Below are 21,899 nucleotides of genomic sequence, written 5' to 3'. Positions count from 1 at the left end.
AATAAAATAGAGTTGGTTCACACCTATAAATATCTGGGAATCTTAATTGATGACTCGCTTACCTTCAAACCACATGTAGAGAATCTTGTGAAAAACCTGAAGTTAAAACTGAGATTTTATTTTCAAAATAAGTTGTGTTTCTCTTTTAATACAAAGAAGCGGCTTGTTGCTGCAACATTCTTGCCTGTGCTGGATTATGGTGATATTCTATATATGAATGCTTCTGCTCAATGTCTTCGAATGGTTGATTCTGTGTATCATGCTTGTCTGAGGTTCATCACTAACTGTAAATTTCAGACTCACCACTGTGAGTTATACTCTCAGGTAGGATGGCCTGCTTTGGTAAGTCGGAGGAACTCTCATTTATACAGTTTTATATATAAGGCGATACTTGGGTTGCTGCCTTCTTATATATGTTCCCTGCTTGTAATGAAACATGCTGGTCGGTATTCTCTTCGTCCGCATGGTTACTTGTTGCTTTCTGTTCCATTTGCCCGAACTGAACTTGGTAAAAGAGCTTTTGTCCATTTAGCACCCTCGGCCTGGAACAAACTGCAGAAGGAATGGAAAATGACTGAATTCATTTCATTAAGTGATTTTAAATCTAAACTACGAATCCTTGAGGCCAAGTCCATAACATGCAACTGTTTCAATTAGATTGACTGTCATTTTAACTGACTTTTTATTTTATTTGAATTTTATTGAATTTTATTTTTATTTTATTTGTATTCTTTCACTTATTGTTGCATGTGTGTTGTTGCTGCCTGTGTTTGAGTAATTTCTGTAACTGTGAGACATCTGCTGCTGCCTATCTTGGCCAGGTCTCCCTTGAAAAAGAGGTTTTTAATCTCAATGGGATCTTCCTGGTTAAATAAAGGTTAATAAATAAATAAATTTAAAAAAGGTAATTATTTAAATGACCCATGGTTGTGATAGTTGTGACATGCACAGCACCTGGTGGGTGAGCAGTGGTAGTCAGGTCCTCTCGTGTTTGCCAGTTCTTCCTTTCCACAGCCGTCTTGTGAAGCTCGATTTATAGCCCTGCTGCATATTTCTTATACTTGTGTGCTCATGTCCTGAAGTTTCTGCCATCAAAAGTGAAACTGAGCTAACTGACTGATGGACCTGTTATTCTAGTTCACCAGGCATCAACGGTAGGGATGGGTATCATTTAGGTTTTATCCGATACCAGTACCAAACCGGTACTTTTGAAATGGTGCCGGTGCTTAAACGGTGCTTGAACCGGTGCTCGAACCGGTGCTTAAAGAATGGAGAACACAAAATTGGTCCAAAAACCTCTCATGTTCAGCTGGGTTTTTTTTGTAAAAAGACAACAATATTAGCCTTTTCTGCAGCTATAGGGGATTTATGGTATCACTCTTGGCTGGAAGCAGTGCTTGATCAATGGGGAAAAAACACAAACTTTGTCCAAAAACCTCTCATGTTTAGCTGTTTTCCACTTTTTCTTTGGTCATTTTAGCCTTTTTGGCCAGGGTGAAGGGAGTATCTGCCATCAAACAAGAAGACGGTGTTTGCTAGTTCACCTTACGTGCATTAATTTAATAACGTGGTTAGCCTACTCAATGTAAACTACACACGAACAACATTAAGCTACTCATGCAGAGAAGAACGGCTGCTGCTGCCATCATCATCCGTCATCATTTCTGCTACACTGGCAGGGCTAGGGGCCAGGACTCTCCTCTTCGGGGTCTTTGGGGATGTTGCTCCGGGTCCGATAACAGGCAACCCACCCGCAGTAGATGTACTCCGTGTGAGGTCTCGGAGCAAGCTATCAAATACGGCGCATTTCTCGGCTTTTAACAAAATGCTATAAGCCACCTGGTGTTTCATCAGATTCGAGGTGTTACCTCCTTTGTACAGTATCAGCTTACAGCACTTGTTGCAGGCTGCTGAGTTTGCATCTTTTGCTGTGAAGTACAGCCAAACTTTGACCACTTTGCCTTGGGCATTTTTAATCTGTAGCTCTGCTCTAAAAGAACGTACGTACCTGGGCCCGCCTACTATGCTCGCAAAGGTAAAATGATTGGCTAGAATCCAAAGTGTGTGACATCTCAGGAAAAAAAGCACAGAAATAAAGCACCGAAATGTGCGCTGCTTTTCAGTCTGGTTTCGGTCTGCCATAATGGCACCGGATACCGGTACTCATCCCTATTAAACAGACACCAAGCGGATCTGCCCTCAACATTTAAATACCAATGGACTTTAACAGTCCTGCTCCTTTATAGAGAAACTCACTATTTCTGCCATTACTGGATAGAAAATGATGAATGTGATTTACAGAATAACTGTTCCTTAATATTTTATTTTAACATCAGCCTTCACTGATAGATGCTGGCTCTGTTACAGCTGTGGCAGAGATGTTAACCTAACCTAGAGTCAGAATTCAGTGTCAGTAAATGTTACTGAACAGTTACTGTTACTGACATATTTCTGAGTCTGTATTGAATGTAAAGGCAAACATATTGTAAGATGGATAAGCTGGATTTTAAATATTTCAGTGTAGCTTTGGGATGATGACTTGTCATCAGTAATGGTTACAGATCGTGTTGCGATAAAATAAGCCACCGTGAATGGAAAACATATCCAGTTAGTATACGGCGAGAAATGAGCTGGAGTTGAACTTGAACCGGGTCTGATCCAGTTTATGAACCTTTTAAATTTCATATCCATCCTGACTTGCAAGTGTACTCTGACCTGGGGGTGGTGTGCCAAGCCTTTTGAACCTTCAGGTGGATCCAGTTCTAGGTCGAACCACAGACCCACATAGCAAGCAGGTCTGTCGCTACATCTGGTGTCAAGCCGGCACTGCTGGTTGACTTCTGGCATGGTAAGTGGTACGTCAGCCACATATGGGCCAGGCTTGGCATAGATGGCACGGTCTATGCCAGTGGTTCCCAAACTTTTTTTGCCGGGCCCGCCTTTGTTTTACAAGAAAAATGTTCGCGCCCGTGCGCACGCGCGCACGCACAAACACATCCTCCAACCACACACACCCATATTTTGCTCCATTGCTGTTTATTTCACACCTCAAGCATTTAGTGAACAATTAAACAAGTAATCTGCAATAAATTACGGCTAGTAAGGAAATAAACTAACTCTTTTACGCTACATCCACACCTATATGGGTATTTTTTTGAAAACGCAGCTGTTTCTATGCGTTTGGGCCTTTCGTCCACACGTAAACAGCGTTTCGAATCACCGAAAACGGAGCTTTTTTAAAACTCCTTTTGTCACAAACTGGTAGTAGAAACTCAAGAGCAGAGCTGTTTGACATCTCCAAAAACAGTTTATTTACAGCACCAGTGCACAATATATACAGTGAAGGGAAAATCCAAACTCCAGGGAATTACGGGGAAGCTCTCTTACACTCGCTCACGTCTTCTTGCCCAAACTCACACACGCTCACACAGCAGGGAGGTCATAGGTCCAGGAAGGAAAGTCTGTAGCAGAATCACAAATCACAAGAATACTAAAGCACAGGTTCACAGGAGCTGGGAGGATCACTAACGTCTGTAGTACAATCATCCAGCGACGAGAGGAGCTGTGTTCCAGCCTCAAATAGTGCTCCAGGTGATGACAGCTGATGGTTGTCAGGTGTGTGGGCCAAGGGCGGGAGCCTGCAGTGAGTCCAACCAGGCAGAGAGAGAGAGAGAAAACCAAACAACACATGTAGCCTTGTGGGGCTGGCCGGGCAGGCACGGAGACCATGACACCTTTTTTGCGTTTACGTGTGGACGAGGCGTTACGGTGTGATTATTTTACATGTAGTTGTTTTTTTTCCTGTGTAATAATGTTCAACATTGCTATAAATACATTTTTCAAAAAATGCTCTCTGTGCAAAATGGGTTTAAAAACATAAACAACTGTGGGATCCTGTTTGTCCGTGATTTAAACAGCCCAACGCTGCTCCCGACGCAGGGAAAAGCAATTCTGCAGGGAGACGTACCTCGGCACTTGTGCAGGTGAAACCAAAGGGAAGATTTGCTTCACCATATTTTCTAGTCTTTGGCTTAGAATGAAGTTGGTTTGGAAACTTATTCAGCGATGCTTCATCTCCTGCTTTGCGTTTGTGTGGGCACCCCGTGCTAGCAGTGTCCAAGCGTTTTGTTTTTTCCCCCCCTTTTCATACCGCGCCCCCCCTGCAATGGCTCTGCGCCCCCCACACTTTGGGAAGGTCTGGTCTATGCGGTGGTATGCCATATCTGGCCCGATTATGGTATTAAGCTGGCACTTGTGACTGACTGGTGTCATGGCAGGGTGTATGTCAACCAGATGTGGGCCAGGTCTGGCAATGATGCACTATTTATGTTCCTGTTTTCCTGTTTTAGTTTGAAGACCCAAATGCCATGTTGCAACAGCTGTGGTAGTGCCAATCTTGAAAAAGCTTGTTCTGGATGTTGACATGGTTGTAAACTATGGACCCATCTCACATCTGTCTTTTTTTGTCCAAGATCTTTGAAAAAGTGGTTTTCAAGCAGCTCACTGAGCATCTGTCAATTAACAATCTGTTTGAAGCATTTCAGTCTGGTTTTAGACCAATTCAATTCAATAAAACTTTATTGATCCTGAAGGTTGACCTCGAAGGAAATTGGGTTAAGGCTGCCGACCTTTGCCAGCGCCGACCTACCCTTCTGACCATACATACATTACACAAACATCACATGGGGAAGACAGGTCAGAGAGGTATAACAGTGGAAAATGCACCACATGAGGAAAGATAAAGAGAAAAAAAAATAACTCCCCCCAGACTGAGCTCCAACAGGGAGATCAGTTTGAGAACAGAAAAAACACCTCTGCACATAGCACATGAAAAAAAACTCTTAATACACCAAAGAAACACATGACAAGCAACAGGGTAAATGGCAGGGTAATGGCAGTAAAGGGTGAGAGACAGCCGATTTAGACAGTACATCCGGGCCTGCAGCCTGTGCGCTTGTCTCCTTGATCCACCGTCTGCATCGGAAGGGAATAAGCGTCGAAGGCGTTTGGAAAGGGAGGGGGGGTGAGTGTGTGCATATCAGTGTATATGTATGTGTGTGTGTTTCCAGACAGTGTCCTTCGCCCTGCTAGGCTAAGTAAACAGTCTTCCAGCCAACCCAGGTGGCCTTGCATAGAATGGGAAGGAACAGTCTAAACACAGTCGTTATCAGGGATTTTCTGTGCGGTGGGGCACGGGGTCCCTCAGGGCTCTGTACTTGGCCCACTGCTGTTCTCGCTGTATTTGCTGCCTCTTGGTCTTCTTTTGCATTCTTTTAATGTAACCTTTCATTGTTATGCTGATGACCTGCAGCTTTAGCCCACTGCTGTTCACCCTGCTAACACATGACTGTACTGCACAGTACAGCTCAAATCACATCATCAAGTTTGCAGATGACACAACAGTGGTGGGTCTCATCACCAACAACGATGAGTCTGAATACAGAGAGGAGGTACAACACCTGGTGGACTGGTGTCAGAATAACAGCCTGTCTCTAAATGTTCAGAAGACTAAAGAGATGGTTGTTAACTTCAGGAAGAGCTCAATGGCCCACACCCCACTGCACATCAACGGATCTGCTGCTGAGATGGTCATTAGTGTGAAGTTCCTGGTGTGCACATATCAGCTGACCTCTCCTGATACATAGTGAAGGACACTCTCCACCCCTCACATGCACTGTTCTCCCTCCTTCCATCTGGCAGAGGATTTTGCAGCATTAAAACCGTGACGACCAGAGCAAGAGCTTCTTCCCCCAAGCAGGCAGGGCCCTTAACTCACTACCACAGAAGGACTGATATACACATACACCTCTACAGACACCTACAATACTCATCAAAGGACTCAAAAACAACAAAAAAAAACCCACAAATGCACTACAAACTGGACCTGGGAACAACATGCTTATTTGCGCACTCAGTCACATAGCTCTGAACACCTAAATTATACTATATTGGCACATTTTGCATTTTGCACGTCTTTGTCATGTCTCGTCAATAATATCCTGACAATAACTTGAAACACTGCAGAGGTTCTTCTTCATGCATTCGTGTTTTCACATATCGATTATTGTAACGCTCTCCTTTGTGGGCTGCCAAAGAAAAGTTTTAGAGGTTTACAGATGGTGCACAATGCAGCTGCTTGCATTTTAACTAAAACTGGAAAATGTGAGCACATTAGTCCTGTACTGAAATCCCTTCATTGGCTAGCTTGTCAGGTTCGAGCAGATTTTAAGGTCCTGCTGCTCACCTACAAGGCTTTAAATCAGGGGTCCCCAATCCCAGTCCACGAGGGCCGGTGTCCCTGCAGGTTTTATATGTGTCCTTGATCCATCACACCTGATTTAAATGGATAAATTACCTTCTCAGCGTGTCTTGAAGTTCTCCAGAGGCCTGGTAATGAACTAATCATGTGATTCAGGTGTGTTGACCCAGGGTGAGATCTTAAACCTGCAGGGACACCGGCCCTCATGGACTGGGATTGGCGACCCATGCTTTAAATGGTTTGGCACCTTCATACCTCTCCGATCTTTTACACCTTTATGTTCCATCCCGTGCTCTCCGATCTCAGGACTCTGGCCTGTTAAAAGTTCCTAGAGCCAGAAAAAAGACTATTGGGAGAAGACCCACTTGTTCACCCTATCCTACATGTCTCCATTCTCTGCCATTTAGTCTTTGACATTTTTATCGTTTTTAACTTTTATTGTGTTTTTTAACTTGTATTGCTTTTATTCATTTATCTCTTTATTTTCAAATAGCTGTACAGCATTTTGTTTGAAAGTGCTTTATACATAAAGTTATTATTATTATTAATGGAATATTTATGGAATATGCAGCTTTTTCAAGTATTAACTTGGTGGCTTTGGTAATAATGGTAATATGACTGATCCATATGGGCACAAATAATAGACACTTTTTTGTTCTAACGATGTTCCCCGACTTTCAAAATCGGTTTATCGTGAGCACCGACACATGAAACAACTTAAACAATATAACGGCTTCAAGCTCACACTGAGGCCTGTGGACACTGTCAGCCACTGAGACAGTAGACACATGTTTGTGTTTCGTTCATGAATGTTTCATACTTTAAGGCTGCCTGTTTATTTAAGGGAGATGATACAATACATTATAACTGTACATAATGATATCACAGATGATAGACTAAATAAACAGATTTTAGATAGATGCTTGTGCATTCTTAAAGTCTTATATGTTGAATTGAACTGAGTCTGTCATCTGTTCACAGCCTCTCCCAGTCAGTGCTGTAGTCCATGCCTGTCTCACTGTACATGATGTTTTCAGCACAAACACTTTAAAGGTGATAATTTAATAATACAGACAGCAGTGTAGTCAAACACTGTTAGTTTTATTGGGAATAAACTTTAAAAAAAACCCACTAACAAACATCTGTCTCCTATTTTGTGTGTCATATAGGAAAGAAGCATCAATATCTGATGAGAAGACTTGCTGTGGGTTATTTTGTGGTGTTTGGTGCAGTTTTCTTGTTTTGTGGGCTTGTTTATTTTCAAGGGGAGATGAATATCTCTTACAGGTTGATTTGTTCACATTTTCACATCTTAATTTTTAAGTGAAATGTGTGTTTTCAGTTTATACACTATATGCATATAAGGCAGCCCTTTGCTTTTGCAGTATTTTTGTGTGGTGTGTTTTTCTCTGTTTTAACAAAAAGGGAACAAAGGACATTTAAGTCAACCTAAGATGATTTGTTTTAGTCTTACTGAGGTGATGCAATCATGCATTCTTTTTTTGATAATGTGCCGGAAAAGCTTGAAAATAGACCTTGTAAGTGCTTAAAAGTGCTTGACTTTGACCCTGAAAAGTCGTATGAGCCCTGTGCTCAACTTTATCAATCAGGAAATGAATAAACTGACTATCATTTGATGTAACAAACTCAGACTATTAGCTTAACCTGCTTCTTCAGCCTGTTGAATACTGAACAACAGTTTGTGGCTTGGAGTTATCTGCTCAGATCTGTCCTCTCGCAGTGGCTGCTAGTCTGCCAAATGTTTGCAATATTTGCCTTACTGTTCTCAGATAGTGTGCTGTGACTCTTAAACCACACAGTTTAACCAGAATAGCTGATGTAGGATGGGGAAATGAAACAGTCAGACAAGTGAACAGTTTCGATTCAGAAAAAAACTGAATCAGACTGTAGTCATTTATTTTAAAGCATCCACACTGCATTTTCGCAGGAAATGCACATTTTTCTAGTTACAAAGTGTCTTTGAACATCAGAGGTGCAGAAGTGTGTGCATGTACCACAGAGCTGTGGCTCAGTGTCGAGTCTCACAGGCTTGAAGACATTTATTATTATTAACTTGTTTGATCTGCTGCTCAGCAGAAACGGGCACAAGCAGACACTTTGGACTATGTATTGTCAAGTTTTACAGCTTTTCCTACTGATAAAAACTGATCCCACTGATCCTTTATGGACGTTCATATTACACAAAGTAATCAAGAAATAAACAATTAAATGACAGAAGAATATCTGTTTTGACTACAGTTTAAACAAAAAACAAAATCCACAATACTTCCTGTAATTTTACACATTTATTTCCAACAGTTTAAGTCCATGAAAATTACTTACTTCCTCATGTAGCTTTCTTTTTTTTGCACAATACCATTTTTTATTTCTTCAAGTCTATTTTTAGCACGAACAAATTATAAATAATAAATATTTAAAATTTGTTCATAAATTATAAATAAATTATGTATGTATTCATTTTACAAGCCCTGTCGTATTCACCTCTTTTATTTTGCTTTTTTGTTTTTAATCTCGAGTTTGTTGTTACGTTGTCTGTTTTCTGCAAAGCACTCATTGAATTGCGGCCAGCTCAATGAAAGGGGTTATAATAAAATGAACTAAATTTCTGGTCATGTTTGCCCTGTGTGCTTTCTGTGTGTGTGTGTTCAGACGTGTGTTGGCAGCAGCTGTCGTGGTTTTCCTCGGCCTGGTGTTGGTCTCTATGCAACTGCTGAGCACAGGACCAATCAAACCTGCAGAGTGGGTCATCAACCCTGCACATAGAAAGGTGAGAGCACAGTAGAGCAGAGTGTCCATGGTGTGGGTTTAGTGACTTATCTGTATTCAGAAGTGAAGAATCGTGATGGGGTAAAGGTCTGCAAGAGTTCAACATGTGCAGCACTCTGCCCTTCCTTCCTTCTTAAGTCAGACGTTTACATACATCCTGTCTCAAACCAATAGTGTCTACAGTGGAGTACAAATCTGAGATTGGTAGCATAACTGATATAGTGTGTGTGTGTGTGTGTGTGTGTATATATTAGGGGTGCAACGATACACAAAATTCACGGTTCGGTTCGATACTTTGGTGTCACGGTTTGATATTTTTCCGATACAAAAAAATGTTCATGCCTTTTTAATTTGTCATTTGTTAAAATTATAAATATATATTTTAACTCAAAAGTACAGTTTTTAAATTTAACCCTAACCCTTGTACGTGTTTTTTATTTTGACAGCGAATGTGCACCTGCGGACCACTTATGTGCAGCCCTGGTTATTTAGCTCGTCATATTGCAGCCACAGAAATTATTTTGTCCATGAAACCATAAAGCTGCACTTTCTTTTTGCCTTATAGTCTGATTTGTCATAACTTCTCCGTTTTGTGGTAAGCTTTTCTTTGGCTGTCACTTCTTCACCCCGACCTGTCTTATTTGGCTCAGCAGAACTAAAATATATATCCTGCTGCTTTTACACACGCACTCACATAAGCTCAGCGATTCTCTGCGCGATCAACCTCTCACATGTTTAAGCTTGCTGTGGGAGATTTCACTTGTCATGTTTGCATAGTAAGCTAACGATTAATAAGACGATGTCAGAGGAATTGGTGCACAAATTATCATCACTCACCAATCAGTGCTGTCGTTCTCTATACACAGTTCGTGCGATTGCAAAGTGAAAGCAAAAAGCAAGCACAAATTCAAACGCGACTTCAATATGTCACATATTGACAGTGGCTCGCCGATGCCAATGACATAATTACCCAGCTACATTTCTGAAAGAATGCAAAAGCATTGACATATATTTTTCCTTCCTACGATAGCCCGACGGGCAGGGCAGAGATAGATTTTGGTAGCCCGACTGGAAAAATTGCTAGCGTCGGGCTAGCGATATTGCGAGCCCTGTATCTGATTGAGGAATCACTCATCTTTGGCAAGGAGAGTTTATTACAGAGAAATGGCTCTTTCCAAAATAAAAGCTATACTATACGCTTCTTCTGCGCTATATTCTCAGCAGCATATTAAACATATCAGGTCCCCATAAGGAGAATCATGTGCTAACAGCTGTCTAAATGACTCGGGTAAAGTTTGTAGCATGCTTGTTGTTTTTGTCTTTGCACTAGGATGATGTCGGTGTAAATGTGCAGTCATATTCGTTGTGTTCCCACTAGTGCTGTCAGGTTAATCTCGTTGAAATGACCTTAACGCCACAACACGGCAAATCTCCGTTAACGAGCTACCGCCGATCGCCCCGTGCATGGGGCTAGACGGCCAACACGTTAACGAGCTAACTGCGCTAACACACTAGTTCCCACCCATGTAATTGAGCATTGCTTGGCACATCCAACATACTGTTTTACTTTAGTCCATGACGCGCTTACCTTCAGGGTCATACGTCACATGAAAACCAAAATAATTCCAAACGCCAGATCTGAATGAGGGTGGGGGAGGTTCAATTTGCCATGTTGCAAGGAGAGCTTAACTTCTGTCTCGCTAGCTTGCCCTGCGCTCTTCCTTCTGACGATGCTGTCTGTGTTGAGCACTCAGTGGATCTGCGCTCGACAGTGCAGCCTAGGTGGAGTAGTCAAACACAGATTCACTGAGCACAGCGCAAGCTAGCGAGACAGAAGTTAAGCTCTCCTTACAACATGGACCTCCCCCACCCTCTTTCAGATCTGGCGTTTGGAACTGTTTTGGTTTTCATGTGACGTATGACCCTGAAGGTAAGCGCGTCATGGACTAAAGTAAAACAGTATGTTGGATGTGCCACGCAATGCTCAATTACATGGGTGGGAGCTAGTGTGTTAGCGCAGTTAGCTCGTTAACGTGCTGGCCGTCCAGCCCCACGCACGGGGCAATCCGTGGTAGCTCGTTAACGGAGATTTGCCGTGTTGTGGCGTTAACGTCATTTCAACGAGATTAACGCTGACAGCACTAGTGGGAACACAACGAATATGACTGCAAATTTACTCCAACATCATCCTAGTGCAAAGACAAGTGGAACCAGACAAAAACAACAAGCACGCATGCTACAAACTTTACCCGAGTCATTTAGACAGCCGTTAGCACATGAATCTCCTTATGGGGACCTGATTTGTTTAATATGCTGCTGAGAATATAGCCCAGAAGAAGCGTATAGTATAGCTTTTATTTTGGAAAGAGCCATTTCTCTGTAATAAACTCTCTTTTCCAAAGATGAGTGATTCCTCAATCAGATACAGGGCTAGAAAAATCGCTAGCCCCAGGATGTCGGGCTATCTATTTTTCCAGTCGGGCTACCAAAATCTATCTCTGCCCTGCCCGTCGGCTATCGTAGGAAGGAAAAATATGCTTTTGCATTCTTTCAGAAATGTAGCTGGGTAATTATGTCATTGGCATCGGCGAGCCACTGTCAATATGTGACATATTGAAATCGCGTTTGAATTTGCGCTTGTTTTTTGCTTTCACTTTGCAATCGCACGAACTGTGTATAGAGAGCGACAGCACTGATTGGTGAGTGATGATAATCTGCGCACCAATTCCTCTGACATCGTCTTATCAATCGTTAGCTTACTATGCAAACATGACGAGTGAAATCTCCCGCAGCAAGCTTAAACATGTGAGAGGTTGATCGCGCAGAGAATCGCTGAGCGTTATGTGTGTGCATGTGTAAAAGCAGCAGGATATATATTTTAGTTCTGCTGAGCCAAATAAGACAGGTCAGGGTGAAGAAGTGACAGCCAAAGAAAAGCTTACCACAAAACGGAGAAGTTATGACAAATCAGACTATAAGGCAAAAAGAAAGTGCAGCCTTATGGTTTCATGGACAAAATAATTTCTGTGGCTGCAATATGACGAGCTAAATAACCAGGGCTGCACATAAGTGGTCCGCAGGTGCACATTCGCTGTCAAAATAAAAAACGCGCACAAGATAAGAAGTTGCAAGTTTGCGTACATAAGATTTTCTGGAGGAGGACAGACATTTGTTTAGAACTCTTAAAGATGTTGAAGAAGCTCCTTTAAGCAATTACTTGTTCCTCCACCTCCAAAGAAATGTCAGCAGGAGTCAGAACCACAAAAGAAGCACATATTCTCGGAAAAGTGGTTGCAGGAGGTGAGCTGGCTTCAAACAAATGATGAACGCACAGAGATGTGGTGCGGAATGTGCCGTGAAAATCCCACTCTAACGGACAAAAACAGTGCTTTTTATATGGACGCAAACGTGCGTTGCAACTTCTTATCTGGTGCGCGTCTTTTATTTTGACAGCGAATGCGCACATGCGGACCACTTATGTGCACCCGTGTAAATAACATAATGTTCTGCCGGGTGTGTTGTTGGTTTTCCATCAATTTCTGAGTCGACAAGCGCTTTTGTTACTGGGACCAGTCATTTTAAGAAAGGCCCCCATTAGAACCCATGAGAAATGCAAGAAATGCATTATTGCTCAGTCTGCAATATCTTTCCCAGAACAAACACCAATTGCAAATAACATCCTAAAAATAAACCTGAAAATCAGCTTAAAACAGCGTACTATGTTGCAAAGAGTGAACTACCACTGGCAAAATTTAGCAGTCTTTGCAAACTTCAAAAAGCAAATGTCCTAGATCTTGGTTCCACTTGCCTCTTACCGGTGACTTCAGTGGAAATTTCAAATTCAGGATCTGACACAGACTGATTCATGTCCTACACAGTTCTTACAAGTTCATAGAAATTTCTGTTCAATTACAACCAAGTATTTGAGTTGATGATTGTAATTTTTATACAATGTTGTAATTTGTTTTTCAACAATTTTTTGATTGATGTTTTGTTTCCTTTACAATATTATACTTTAATGTATAATATTGTAAAGGAAACAAAACATCAATCAAAAAATTGCTCTCTTTTTTATTCGGGCTACTTAAATTTATTTTGGGCTACCAAAAACTGAAGAGTCCCTGCCCGAAGGGCTACCAGGGATTTTGAAATTTTGCGAGCCCTGAGATATATTTATTTATTTTTTATTACTTTTTTGTTTCAGCAACATTAAATTTAAAAACTGTACTTTTGAGTTAAAATATATATTTATAATTTTAATAAATGACAAATTAAAAAGGCATGAACATTTTTTTTGTATCGAAAAAATATCGAACCGTGACGCCAAAGTATCGAACCGAACCGTGAATTTTGTGTATCGTTGCACCCCTAATAAATATATAGATACACAAAATTCACGGTTCGGTTCGATACTTTGGCGTCACGGTTCGATATTTTTTCGATACAAAAAAAGCATACGTGCTTGTTGTTTTTGTCTGCTTCCACTTGTCTTTGCACTAGGATGCTGTCGGAGTAAATGTGCAGTCATATTCGTTGTGTTCCCACTAGTGCTGTCAGCGTTAATCTCGCTGAAATGACGTTAACGCCACAACAAATCTCAGTTAACGAGATACCGCGGATTGCCCCGTGCCTGGGGCTGGACGGCCAACACGTTAACACGCTAACTGCGCTAACACACTAGTTCCCACCCATGTAATTGAGCATTGCGTGGCACATCCAACATACTGTTTTACTTTAGTCCATGACGCGCTTACCTTCAGGGTCATACGTCACATGAAAACCAAAATAGTTCCAAACGCCACATCTGAATCAGGGTGGGGGAGGTTCAATTTGCCATGTTGCAAGGAGAGCTTAACTTCTGTCTCGCTAGCTTGCGCTGCGCTCAGTGAATCTGTGTTCGACTACTCCACCTAGGCTGCACTGTCGAGCGCAGATCCACTGAGCGCTCAACACAGACAACATCGTAAGAAGGAAAGTTGATAAAATAAATGTTGTATTGTTCGATACATATGCGTACCGAACCGAAAGCACTGTATCGAACGGTTCAATATCGATAGAGTATTGTTGCACCCCTAAAATAATTATATATATATATATATATATATATATATATATATATATATATATATATATATATATATATATATATATATATAATTTTTTTTCTTTTTTTTTTTTCTTTTTTTTCTTTTTTCTTTTTTTTACTCTAACTGGTAAAACTTATGTTATTTTCACTATAGAGCGTGGAAAGGGTGCAACTGTACATTAAATGGAGAAGTTGTACAGAAAGATGATTTCTGTGTTATTCAGTGGTAATATGAATAGTCTCAGTGCGCGCTCCTGTGACTGGCCAGCACGTCATGGAGTGGGTGGGAGGTGTTGTCCAGCATTGTCTGTATCCTGTAAAGCAGCAGTGCAAAAACACTAATATAGTTTAGATTTGTTTAGATTTGGATAGATCTTATTTGACCTTTGACTTTGTTTGAGGGTTTTTTTTACATATTTTGCATTTTCTCAATAATAACACAAGTATTTCTTAACCTATTGCTCGATTAATCAATGGAATAATTAATTGATTACTCAATTTTGAAAATAATCGATAACTGCAGCCGTAACGTGAGCTAATGGTGCCAGTTTTTTTTACACATTAAACCTGATCTAGTTGTTCATCGTTTCATTAACTGGCCCTGAAACTGAGCTGACACTGTCCTGTGTGTCTGCGCTGTTGTTCTGATATAGATGCAAAAACCACAAGAGAACGAGCCTCTGTAACAGAAGACGTGGCGTTTGAAGCTGCTTTGTTTTTTTTATAAACCTGAGCCAGGTCATGAAATTAGATAAGCGCCCCGGATGTGAAGTGCTGCATTACACTTTTTACTTGGTGTGCAGACAGCTTGTTGTGTTGTATTCAGCTTTTTACATAATCCCATCTATCAGATCCATATGTCTTTCAATCAGTTAAACTTTCATTCCCTTTTTGACATTATTTTATTTTCTAAGATGAAAACGGTCTGCCGTTACGTATTTAAAATACGAAATATGACTAACTGTATTCTGTTACAGTTACCGTTTAAAAATGTGGTATTCAGAATACAGTTACTTTGTTGAAATAAATGGATTACACAGCGGTCTTTTCCTGTTTCATATGTTCGGCTATGATCTCTCTTATTTTTGGTAATTCCACGCCGGTGGAAATCCAAACAAAACACGCATTAAGAGGCTCTAATGCCTGTGTCACAATCTCACGGCCCATGTCACGTCTACTGCGGCCCACAGAAAGATGTGAAGAAATATTTTTTTTAATTGTTATTCAAAATTATGAAGGCAGAGAGTTACAGGCATCGCCCTAAAGAATGCAGCCCAGTGTAGCCCAGTTGTAAGTAAGCTGTTAAGACTCGACTGTACACTGTGTTCCTGTTTTCCTCTGAAACAATAAGTTACGTTGGAGCAGCCTTTCAACGCCTCTCTCTGTCTCTCGCTAGCAAATTTGACCCAGACAACAAAGTAAAGCTAGTTTTCAGCTACGAGCCCGACACGAACCCGACGTATTAGCCAGAGGTCCCTTTACTACAGTTCAGAGCCGTGGACCTGTTTTATATACGCGCCGAATAGTTTTCTATACGAGATCGCTGCAAAAAGTGCAGCCTTACCTAATGTCCACCTACTGTTATTCATTTATATTAAGATTTAAACATCTAGTTGGTGTTGGTATGGAGAGTAACCTTCAGTAATAGTAATAAATCACACAGCAATAGGACATTCATGTAGTTGTAAAAAAGCATGATAATATATTAAGTAATCCAAAGTATTCAGAATACGTTACTCTCATTGAGTAACGTAACTGAATGCGTTACAAAATACATTTTGGGGCATGTAATCTGTAATCTGTAGTGGAATACATTTTAAAAGTAACCTTCCCAACACTGGCTTTCCTTTCTTCTTCCTGCAGCTGGTGCATGAATATGTGCAGAGAGTCTTAGAGAGTCAGTGTCGCCCTGGCAACACCAGACAGAGCTTGTTAACTCATCTCCCTGCTTCCAGTCACAATGTCCAGCCCTTCCTGTGGAAAGATGAACCGCTGAACGATGACCTTTTCTTGTATCCCCCGCCGTTTGGGTTCAGAGGTCTTCAGAGCAAAGTAGCAGAACTGCAAAAACTGGTGAATGCAGGTTTTTTTGTTTTTTTTGTTTTTTGGGCGGGGGGGTTAAGATCCTTCAGTGTCTGAGTGATTTCCACTGCTCAAAAAATAATAAACACTTCTCAGTAGGGTGGGGGATGAAAATGATCAACCTACAGAGGGCTGAATTCAAAGACACACCCAAAAATGAAAGTGAAAAAAAAGATGCAGCAGCTAAGCAACTCAAAATGATCCTCAGTAGTTTGCATGGCCCCAACGTGCTTGCATGCAGTGAGACAATGGCTGGTGTCCTGAAACTGATCTTATCCAAATGCAAAACTAGCTAACTAGTGAGAAGAGATAAGGAGGGAAAACATGTGAGCGCCTCCACCTGTGGAACCACTCTTGCTCCTGCGGTTGTCTTTTTGTTCCCCTGGAGCACCTGTTGTTAATTTCATTAAGAGCAGCTGAAAGTAATTAACAACCCCCTCTGCTGCTTCACTGATCACATCAGTATCCCCAAAAGTTTAAATGACGTCACTTGACTTGACGTACTCTTGCTAGAAAGTGTTCCTCTTATTTTTTTGTGTTCCATTTACACCACAGGTGTCGAACTCCAGGCCTCGGGGGCCGGTGTCCTGCAGGTTTTAGATGTGTCCTTGATCCAACACAGCTGATTTAAATGGCTAAATTACTTCCTCAACATGTGTTGAAGTTCTCCAGAAGCCTGGTAATGAACTAATCAGGTGACTCAGGTGTGTTGACCCAGGGTGAGATCTAAAACCTGCAGGACACCGGCCCTCGAGGCCTGGAGTTCGACACCCCTGGTTTACACTATGCAGAACATATACCACTGCAGCTGAATGCACGTATATACCACAAGTCAGTGGTAAGCCACGGACTTGTGCGCCTGTGCATCAGTCTTTTTCAGAGCACAGATGTAATAGTGTGAATTTCTCTCTGCAGCTACCAGCCTCAGACTCACCACAGCCTGAGAAGGCTGCAGGGAAATGTCAGCGCTGTTTGGTCATGGGAAACGGAGGCATTCTCAAAGGCTTGGAGCTTGGCCCGGTGATTGACCGCTTTGACACCATTATCAGGTCAGAATTGTTGCTTGATGAGTAAACCTGAACAAAATAAACAGCCTACCTGACCATATTGAATGCATGTTTGACCAGGTAAAAAAAAATCGATACAGCATAGTATTGCAATGTTTGAGGTGGCTGTTAGGTTTGTAGCATAAACCTATTCGCTGGAACGTTAAGACAATATAATTACACTGCTAAGTAAGACACAAATAGGCAAAGTTCTTCATGTTACTCGTGCACGGGAGAGAACCGGACAACCGCTTGACTCCAGTTGGTCTCGTCCGTCCTCCTGTAACACTGCCCTTTTATTGAGGTTACATGAATATGCATAGGTTCATTAACATACGACGTCTACATACAAACAAAGAGTACCTTGCCTGTGTGTGTGTGTGTGTGTGTGTGTGTGTGTGTGTGTGTGTGTGTGTGTGTGTGTGTGTGTGTGTGTGTGTGTGTGTGTTGCTGATCAAAGGGTTAAACATCCTTGGTCAGGAAGAGGGTAGCCTCCCCCTCACCCTAGATGGTTCATCCTAGATAACACGGTGAGGAAGTCCTGCAGTTCATCTAAACAAAGAGCACTTAGACTAGAACAGACGTAGCTACGTTAATCCTACCATAAAACAATAAGACACGGTATGACCTCTCATGCTCCCAAAGTGCTGTCTAATACACACAAAGTTTGCAGACTATCAAGGATCAAAACCTCTACCAATCTACAACTAATTACAAAACTCTAAGCATATATAAGTAAATATTTCTAAGCATAAATGACAATCAACAATACAAATCTAACAGTGGCAGTAACACCAAATATCGATATTTAACTAAACAAATTATTGTTGTATTCGGGTGATATTCCTATAGAACAGGACGGTTACTGAGTGCAAATGTAATAGTTAGATGTGACTTTCTTTCCATGAAGACAGCAGCAGATATGTGATCTTTGACAGTTTATCAGTTAGTGGCTGCAGAGACGTATTGCATGTAATTACCAACAGATTCACAGGCTGATAGCAGTGGATTGTAAATTGTTAAAAAATGCAATAATATCGCAACGTGAGTGAAATATTGGATTAATATCATATCGTGGGGGGCAGCACGGTGGTTAGCACTGTTGCCGCACAGCAAGAAGGTCCTGAGTTCAGTTCCACCATCAGGCCGGGGGCTTTCTGTGTGGAGCGTGCATGTTCTCCCCGTGTTTGCGTGGGTTCCCTCCGGGTACTCTGGCTTCCTCCCACAGTCCAAAGACATGCAGTTGGTGGGGATAGGTTAATTGATTAATCCAAATTGCCCATAGGTGTGAATGTGAGCGCCAGTGGTTGTCTGTCTCTGTGTGTTGGCCCTTGGACAGACTGGTGACCAGTCCAGGGTGTACCCCACCTCTCGCCCTATGACAGCTGGGATAGGCTCCAGCACCCCCGCGACCCTGAAAAGGATAAGCGGAAGCGAATGGATGGATCATATCGTGGGGTGTTTCTTGATTTCATACTAATATTACTATAGAAAGTCATTCGGCTTTTGGCTCTTTGTCCCTCAGGTTAAACAGAGGTCCACTGGGAAAGTTCAGCATTGACGTTGGGAATCGAACCACCATCAGGATGAGTTACCCGGAGGGCACGCCTCTTAGCTGGGCTGACACAGACCCAGACACTCTGTTTGTGACGGTGGTGTATAAAAGCGGAGACATCAGCTGGAGCTCTGCTATGATCAACAAGCTCTCTGTGGTGAGTAGCACTGCTGAATTCATCTGATCAAACTAACCAGCAACCCACCTTCACACGAATAAATCAGCTCGTGTTCTTGGATTAAAGCAATATTATTTAAGTATATGCCATCTTGGAGAATACACCCTGGAGAAACAGATAAATATGGAAAATCTGACTACTTATAAATATAATGATGGCTGCACTGAGTCAAAAACACTGAGATGTTTAAATGCAGTTAGATGTTAGAATGATCCTGTTAAACTGAATGGAAATAGTAGCAGCACTGTAATAGCACAGTTTGGGATTGTCTGTAAGGTGAAGATTAGAAATCAATTCTCATATTTTAATATAAAAGCAAGCTTTGAAGAAAATAAATTAGAAAAAGTATTAGATAAAAATAAAAATCATGTGCAGTACAAATAGCCTCTAAGCACGAGAGACATTTTTAAAGATCAGAAAAGCTCTTATCAGACATTATATGTGAGACGTCTGGCTGAAGTGTGCTTCCAGGAATTCCTCCCCTACCTGTGGTTTAATCACATGGATCTCTTGGATTATGTAACGTCTCCGTTGCTAGCTCCATAAGTCATTGTCAACTTGTGAATTCCTCAGTATCATCTTCTACGTGAAAGTGTGACACAGTCTCAGATCTCACTGCTGTTTTCTTGTGAGTCAGTGTTCTGAGCTGTTGAGAAACCAACAGTTTGTGCTTTGTGTTGCAGCCTCTGTGGGATTGGTTCTTTTTCTGGCAGAAGGTTCCAGATAGAATCCCTCTCAAAGCCAGTAAGTTCAGACTTCTAAACCCACATGTGATCAGAGAGACTGCACTGGACCTCCTGAAATATCCTCTTCCCAGGCCACGCCTGTGGGGCTGGGACCAGGTAATTGATGATTCACATACCACACATTAAGTGAAAGTGTGTCTGTTCGTAAATCTGGTATAAAGCGGGGAACTCCAGGCCTTGAGGGCTGGTGTCCTTCTGGTTTTAGATCTTTAGATCTTAGTTCATTACCAGGCCTCTGGGGAACAAGACATGCTGAGTAATTTAGCCATGCAATTCAGGACACCTGCACTCAGGCCTGGAGTTCCCCCACCCCTGGTTAAAGTGAAAACTGAAGTCAGTTTTAAAAATACTTTTTAAACTACTGATTCATTGAAGTCGTTTTTGAAATGCCTTTGTATTGTGTATTTTTTTTTTTTATTATTTTTCACGTAGAAAGACGGGCTAGCCCAGCTTAGGAATTAAACCTTCTAATAAAGAACAAGTTATATCTGTTTGCACAGTAAAACATCCCTTTGTCCATCTGCCACTGTGCCAAGTGTCAGGTTTAATCGTCATGCCTGCTGTAGCCAGCCTGCAGTCTGTTGTGTTGGAGCAACTCCCCCTTGTGGTCACTTTTGACTATTGCAGTACTATCTAACAGCAGCAGATGTGACCATTTCTGATTTGAGCTCATTTAAGTTGTAATGATCAGATTAGTGAAATTAGAAAATAAAAGCTTAGAAGTGGTTCTGTGTGTCAAGTTATGTTAACCTCTGTCTTCGACTCTGTTGGAGTAATAAAGTCATTCTGAACAAGAATAAAGTTGTTACTCAGCGCTGAGGTTTCTAATGGAGCTCACTGAGCTGCTGTTCTCATGAGCTACAGGCAGACATGGGAAAGGTGTTAACAAAAGGCTAATATCGTGATACTATCGGTTTACCTGTCTGTGCATATTACAGTAAGCTAAGTCATAGTTTATTTATTATGGCCTATATTACTTTGACTTTGCCGGTGTCTCACTCTTGTCCATTTTCCTTCTTTACTTCAACCATAGTCAGTTTGCTTAGAAAATAAAATGATGTGAAAAATCTGCAACAGGAAGACAGAAACAAATGTCTTTACTCTTTAAGAAAGTTTAACCCTTTTTTTACATATATTTGCAGAACATTCCCACTCTAGGTGTGTCTGCGCTGACTCTAGCTAGCCTGCTGTGTGACGAGGTCAGCCTGGCAGGCTTTGGCTACAACCTCTCCCAGCACGGGGCGCCACTGCACTACTATGACCAGCTGCCTATGAGTGCCATGCTGGAGCAGAGCATGCACAACGTGAACAGAGAGACTGAGCTCTTGCAAAGACTGGTTAGAGAGGGAACCATCACTGACCTGACAGGGGGGATCCACTGCTCCTACTGCCACAGCTGACCCACCACAGCCTTCTAGTGCAGAGCGCTTCCTTTTTGTGGTGTGAACATTTTCATATCCTCTCTGAGGCACTGAACAGAAGTCAAGCAAGAGTCACAGGATATTTTTAACAAAACACTTTATGAAGAACTGCTTTGTTTATAATGAGAAAGGGCCTTGGACCACAGTCTTGTCTTTGCTCACACACACGTGTTGCAAAGCTTCCAGTTTGTAATAACTGATTCTCATCAGCAATGCATCAGGAGCTTCTCAGTATTTGAGTTACTTTTAGTTGTGGAACACGACCAGTAACTTGTAAACAGTGTTATTCGGTATCATGGTTGTTGTGATTGTTCTGATGCAAGTTAAAATTATGTTTGTACAGCAGTAAATTATCAGTGGAACAAAATGAATCTGTATTCAGTTGCACAGATTGGACCAAAGTGTCTTCAGCTGTTTTTAGCAGATTCACTTCGTTGTGATATTGAAAAAGTCTGCTTTGCTGCTCTTCCCGAGTGGCTGATCTTTGATATCTGTGGTGAAAATAAAATGTGATTTATAATTTTATTTTTATTATTTCTACATCGTTGTAGTTTTATTTGACTTGCACTTTTTCATGTTAACATCCAATTTCCTGATCTGAATTTTAATATGTCGCAGCCATGTGAGCATCCTGTGTCGGTCTTCATTAATAAAGTCCAAAAAAGAAGAAAGTCTTCTGTTTTTAGTTTTTCATTATTTTTGATGTAGTATGTTGATGCCTGGTTTTGTTTTTTTATGC

The 21,899-nt window shown here is 41.5% G+C and overlaps 1 protein-coding gene across 3 annotated transcripts in view; it reads left to right on the top strand.

Annotated features, from left to right (window-relative positions):
* The window catches only part of st3gal5 (ST3 beta-galactoside alpha-2,3-sialyltransferase 5), a 32,580-nt gene extending 10,749 nt beyond the window's left edge, over window positions 1-21,831 (top strand). For 2 of the 3 annotated variants that reach the window (XM_086305699.1, XM_086305689.1), the window contains exons 3-8: window positions 8,930-9,047; window positions 15,996-16,205; window positions 17,130-17,263; window positions 18,786-18,972; window positions 19,677-19,835; window positions 20,882-21,831. In XM_086305699.1, the coding sequence (XP_086161825.1) occupies window positions 8,930-9,047; window positions 15,996-16,205; window positions 17,130-17,263; window positions 18,786-18,972; window positions 19,677-19,835; window positions 20,882-21,139 (1,066 nt within the window). In that variant the 3' untranslated portion in view covers window positions 21,140-21,831. The remainder of the gene's footprint in view (window positions 1-8,929; window positions 9,048-15,995; window positions 16,206-17,129; window positions 17,264-18,785; window positions 18,973-19,676; window positions 19,836-20,881) is intronic. The other variant, XM_086305706.1, reaches the window with a different exon arrangement.
* The last annotated feature ends 68 nt before the right edge of the window (window positions 21,832-21,899 follow it).

The sequence above is a fragment of the Aulonocara sp. 'chitande type north' Nkhata Bay genome, linkage group LG2 (assembly GCF_057382095.1).
Source record: "Aulonocara sp. 'chitande type north' Nkhata Bay isolate Kocher_YH1m ecotype deep benthic linkage group LG2, A_spYH_male_GT1.1, whole genome shotgun sequence".
NCBI lineage: Eukaryota > Metazoa > Chordata > Actinopteri > Cichliformes > Cichlidae > Aulonocara > Aulonocara sp. 'chitande type north' Nkhata Bay.
This window is presented reverse-complemented; position numbering and strand designations above follow the sequence as displayed.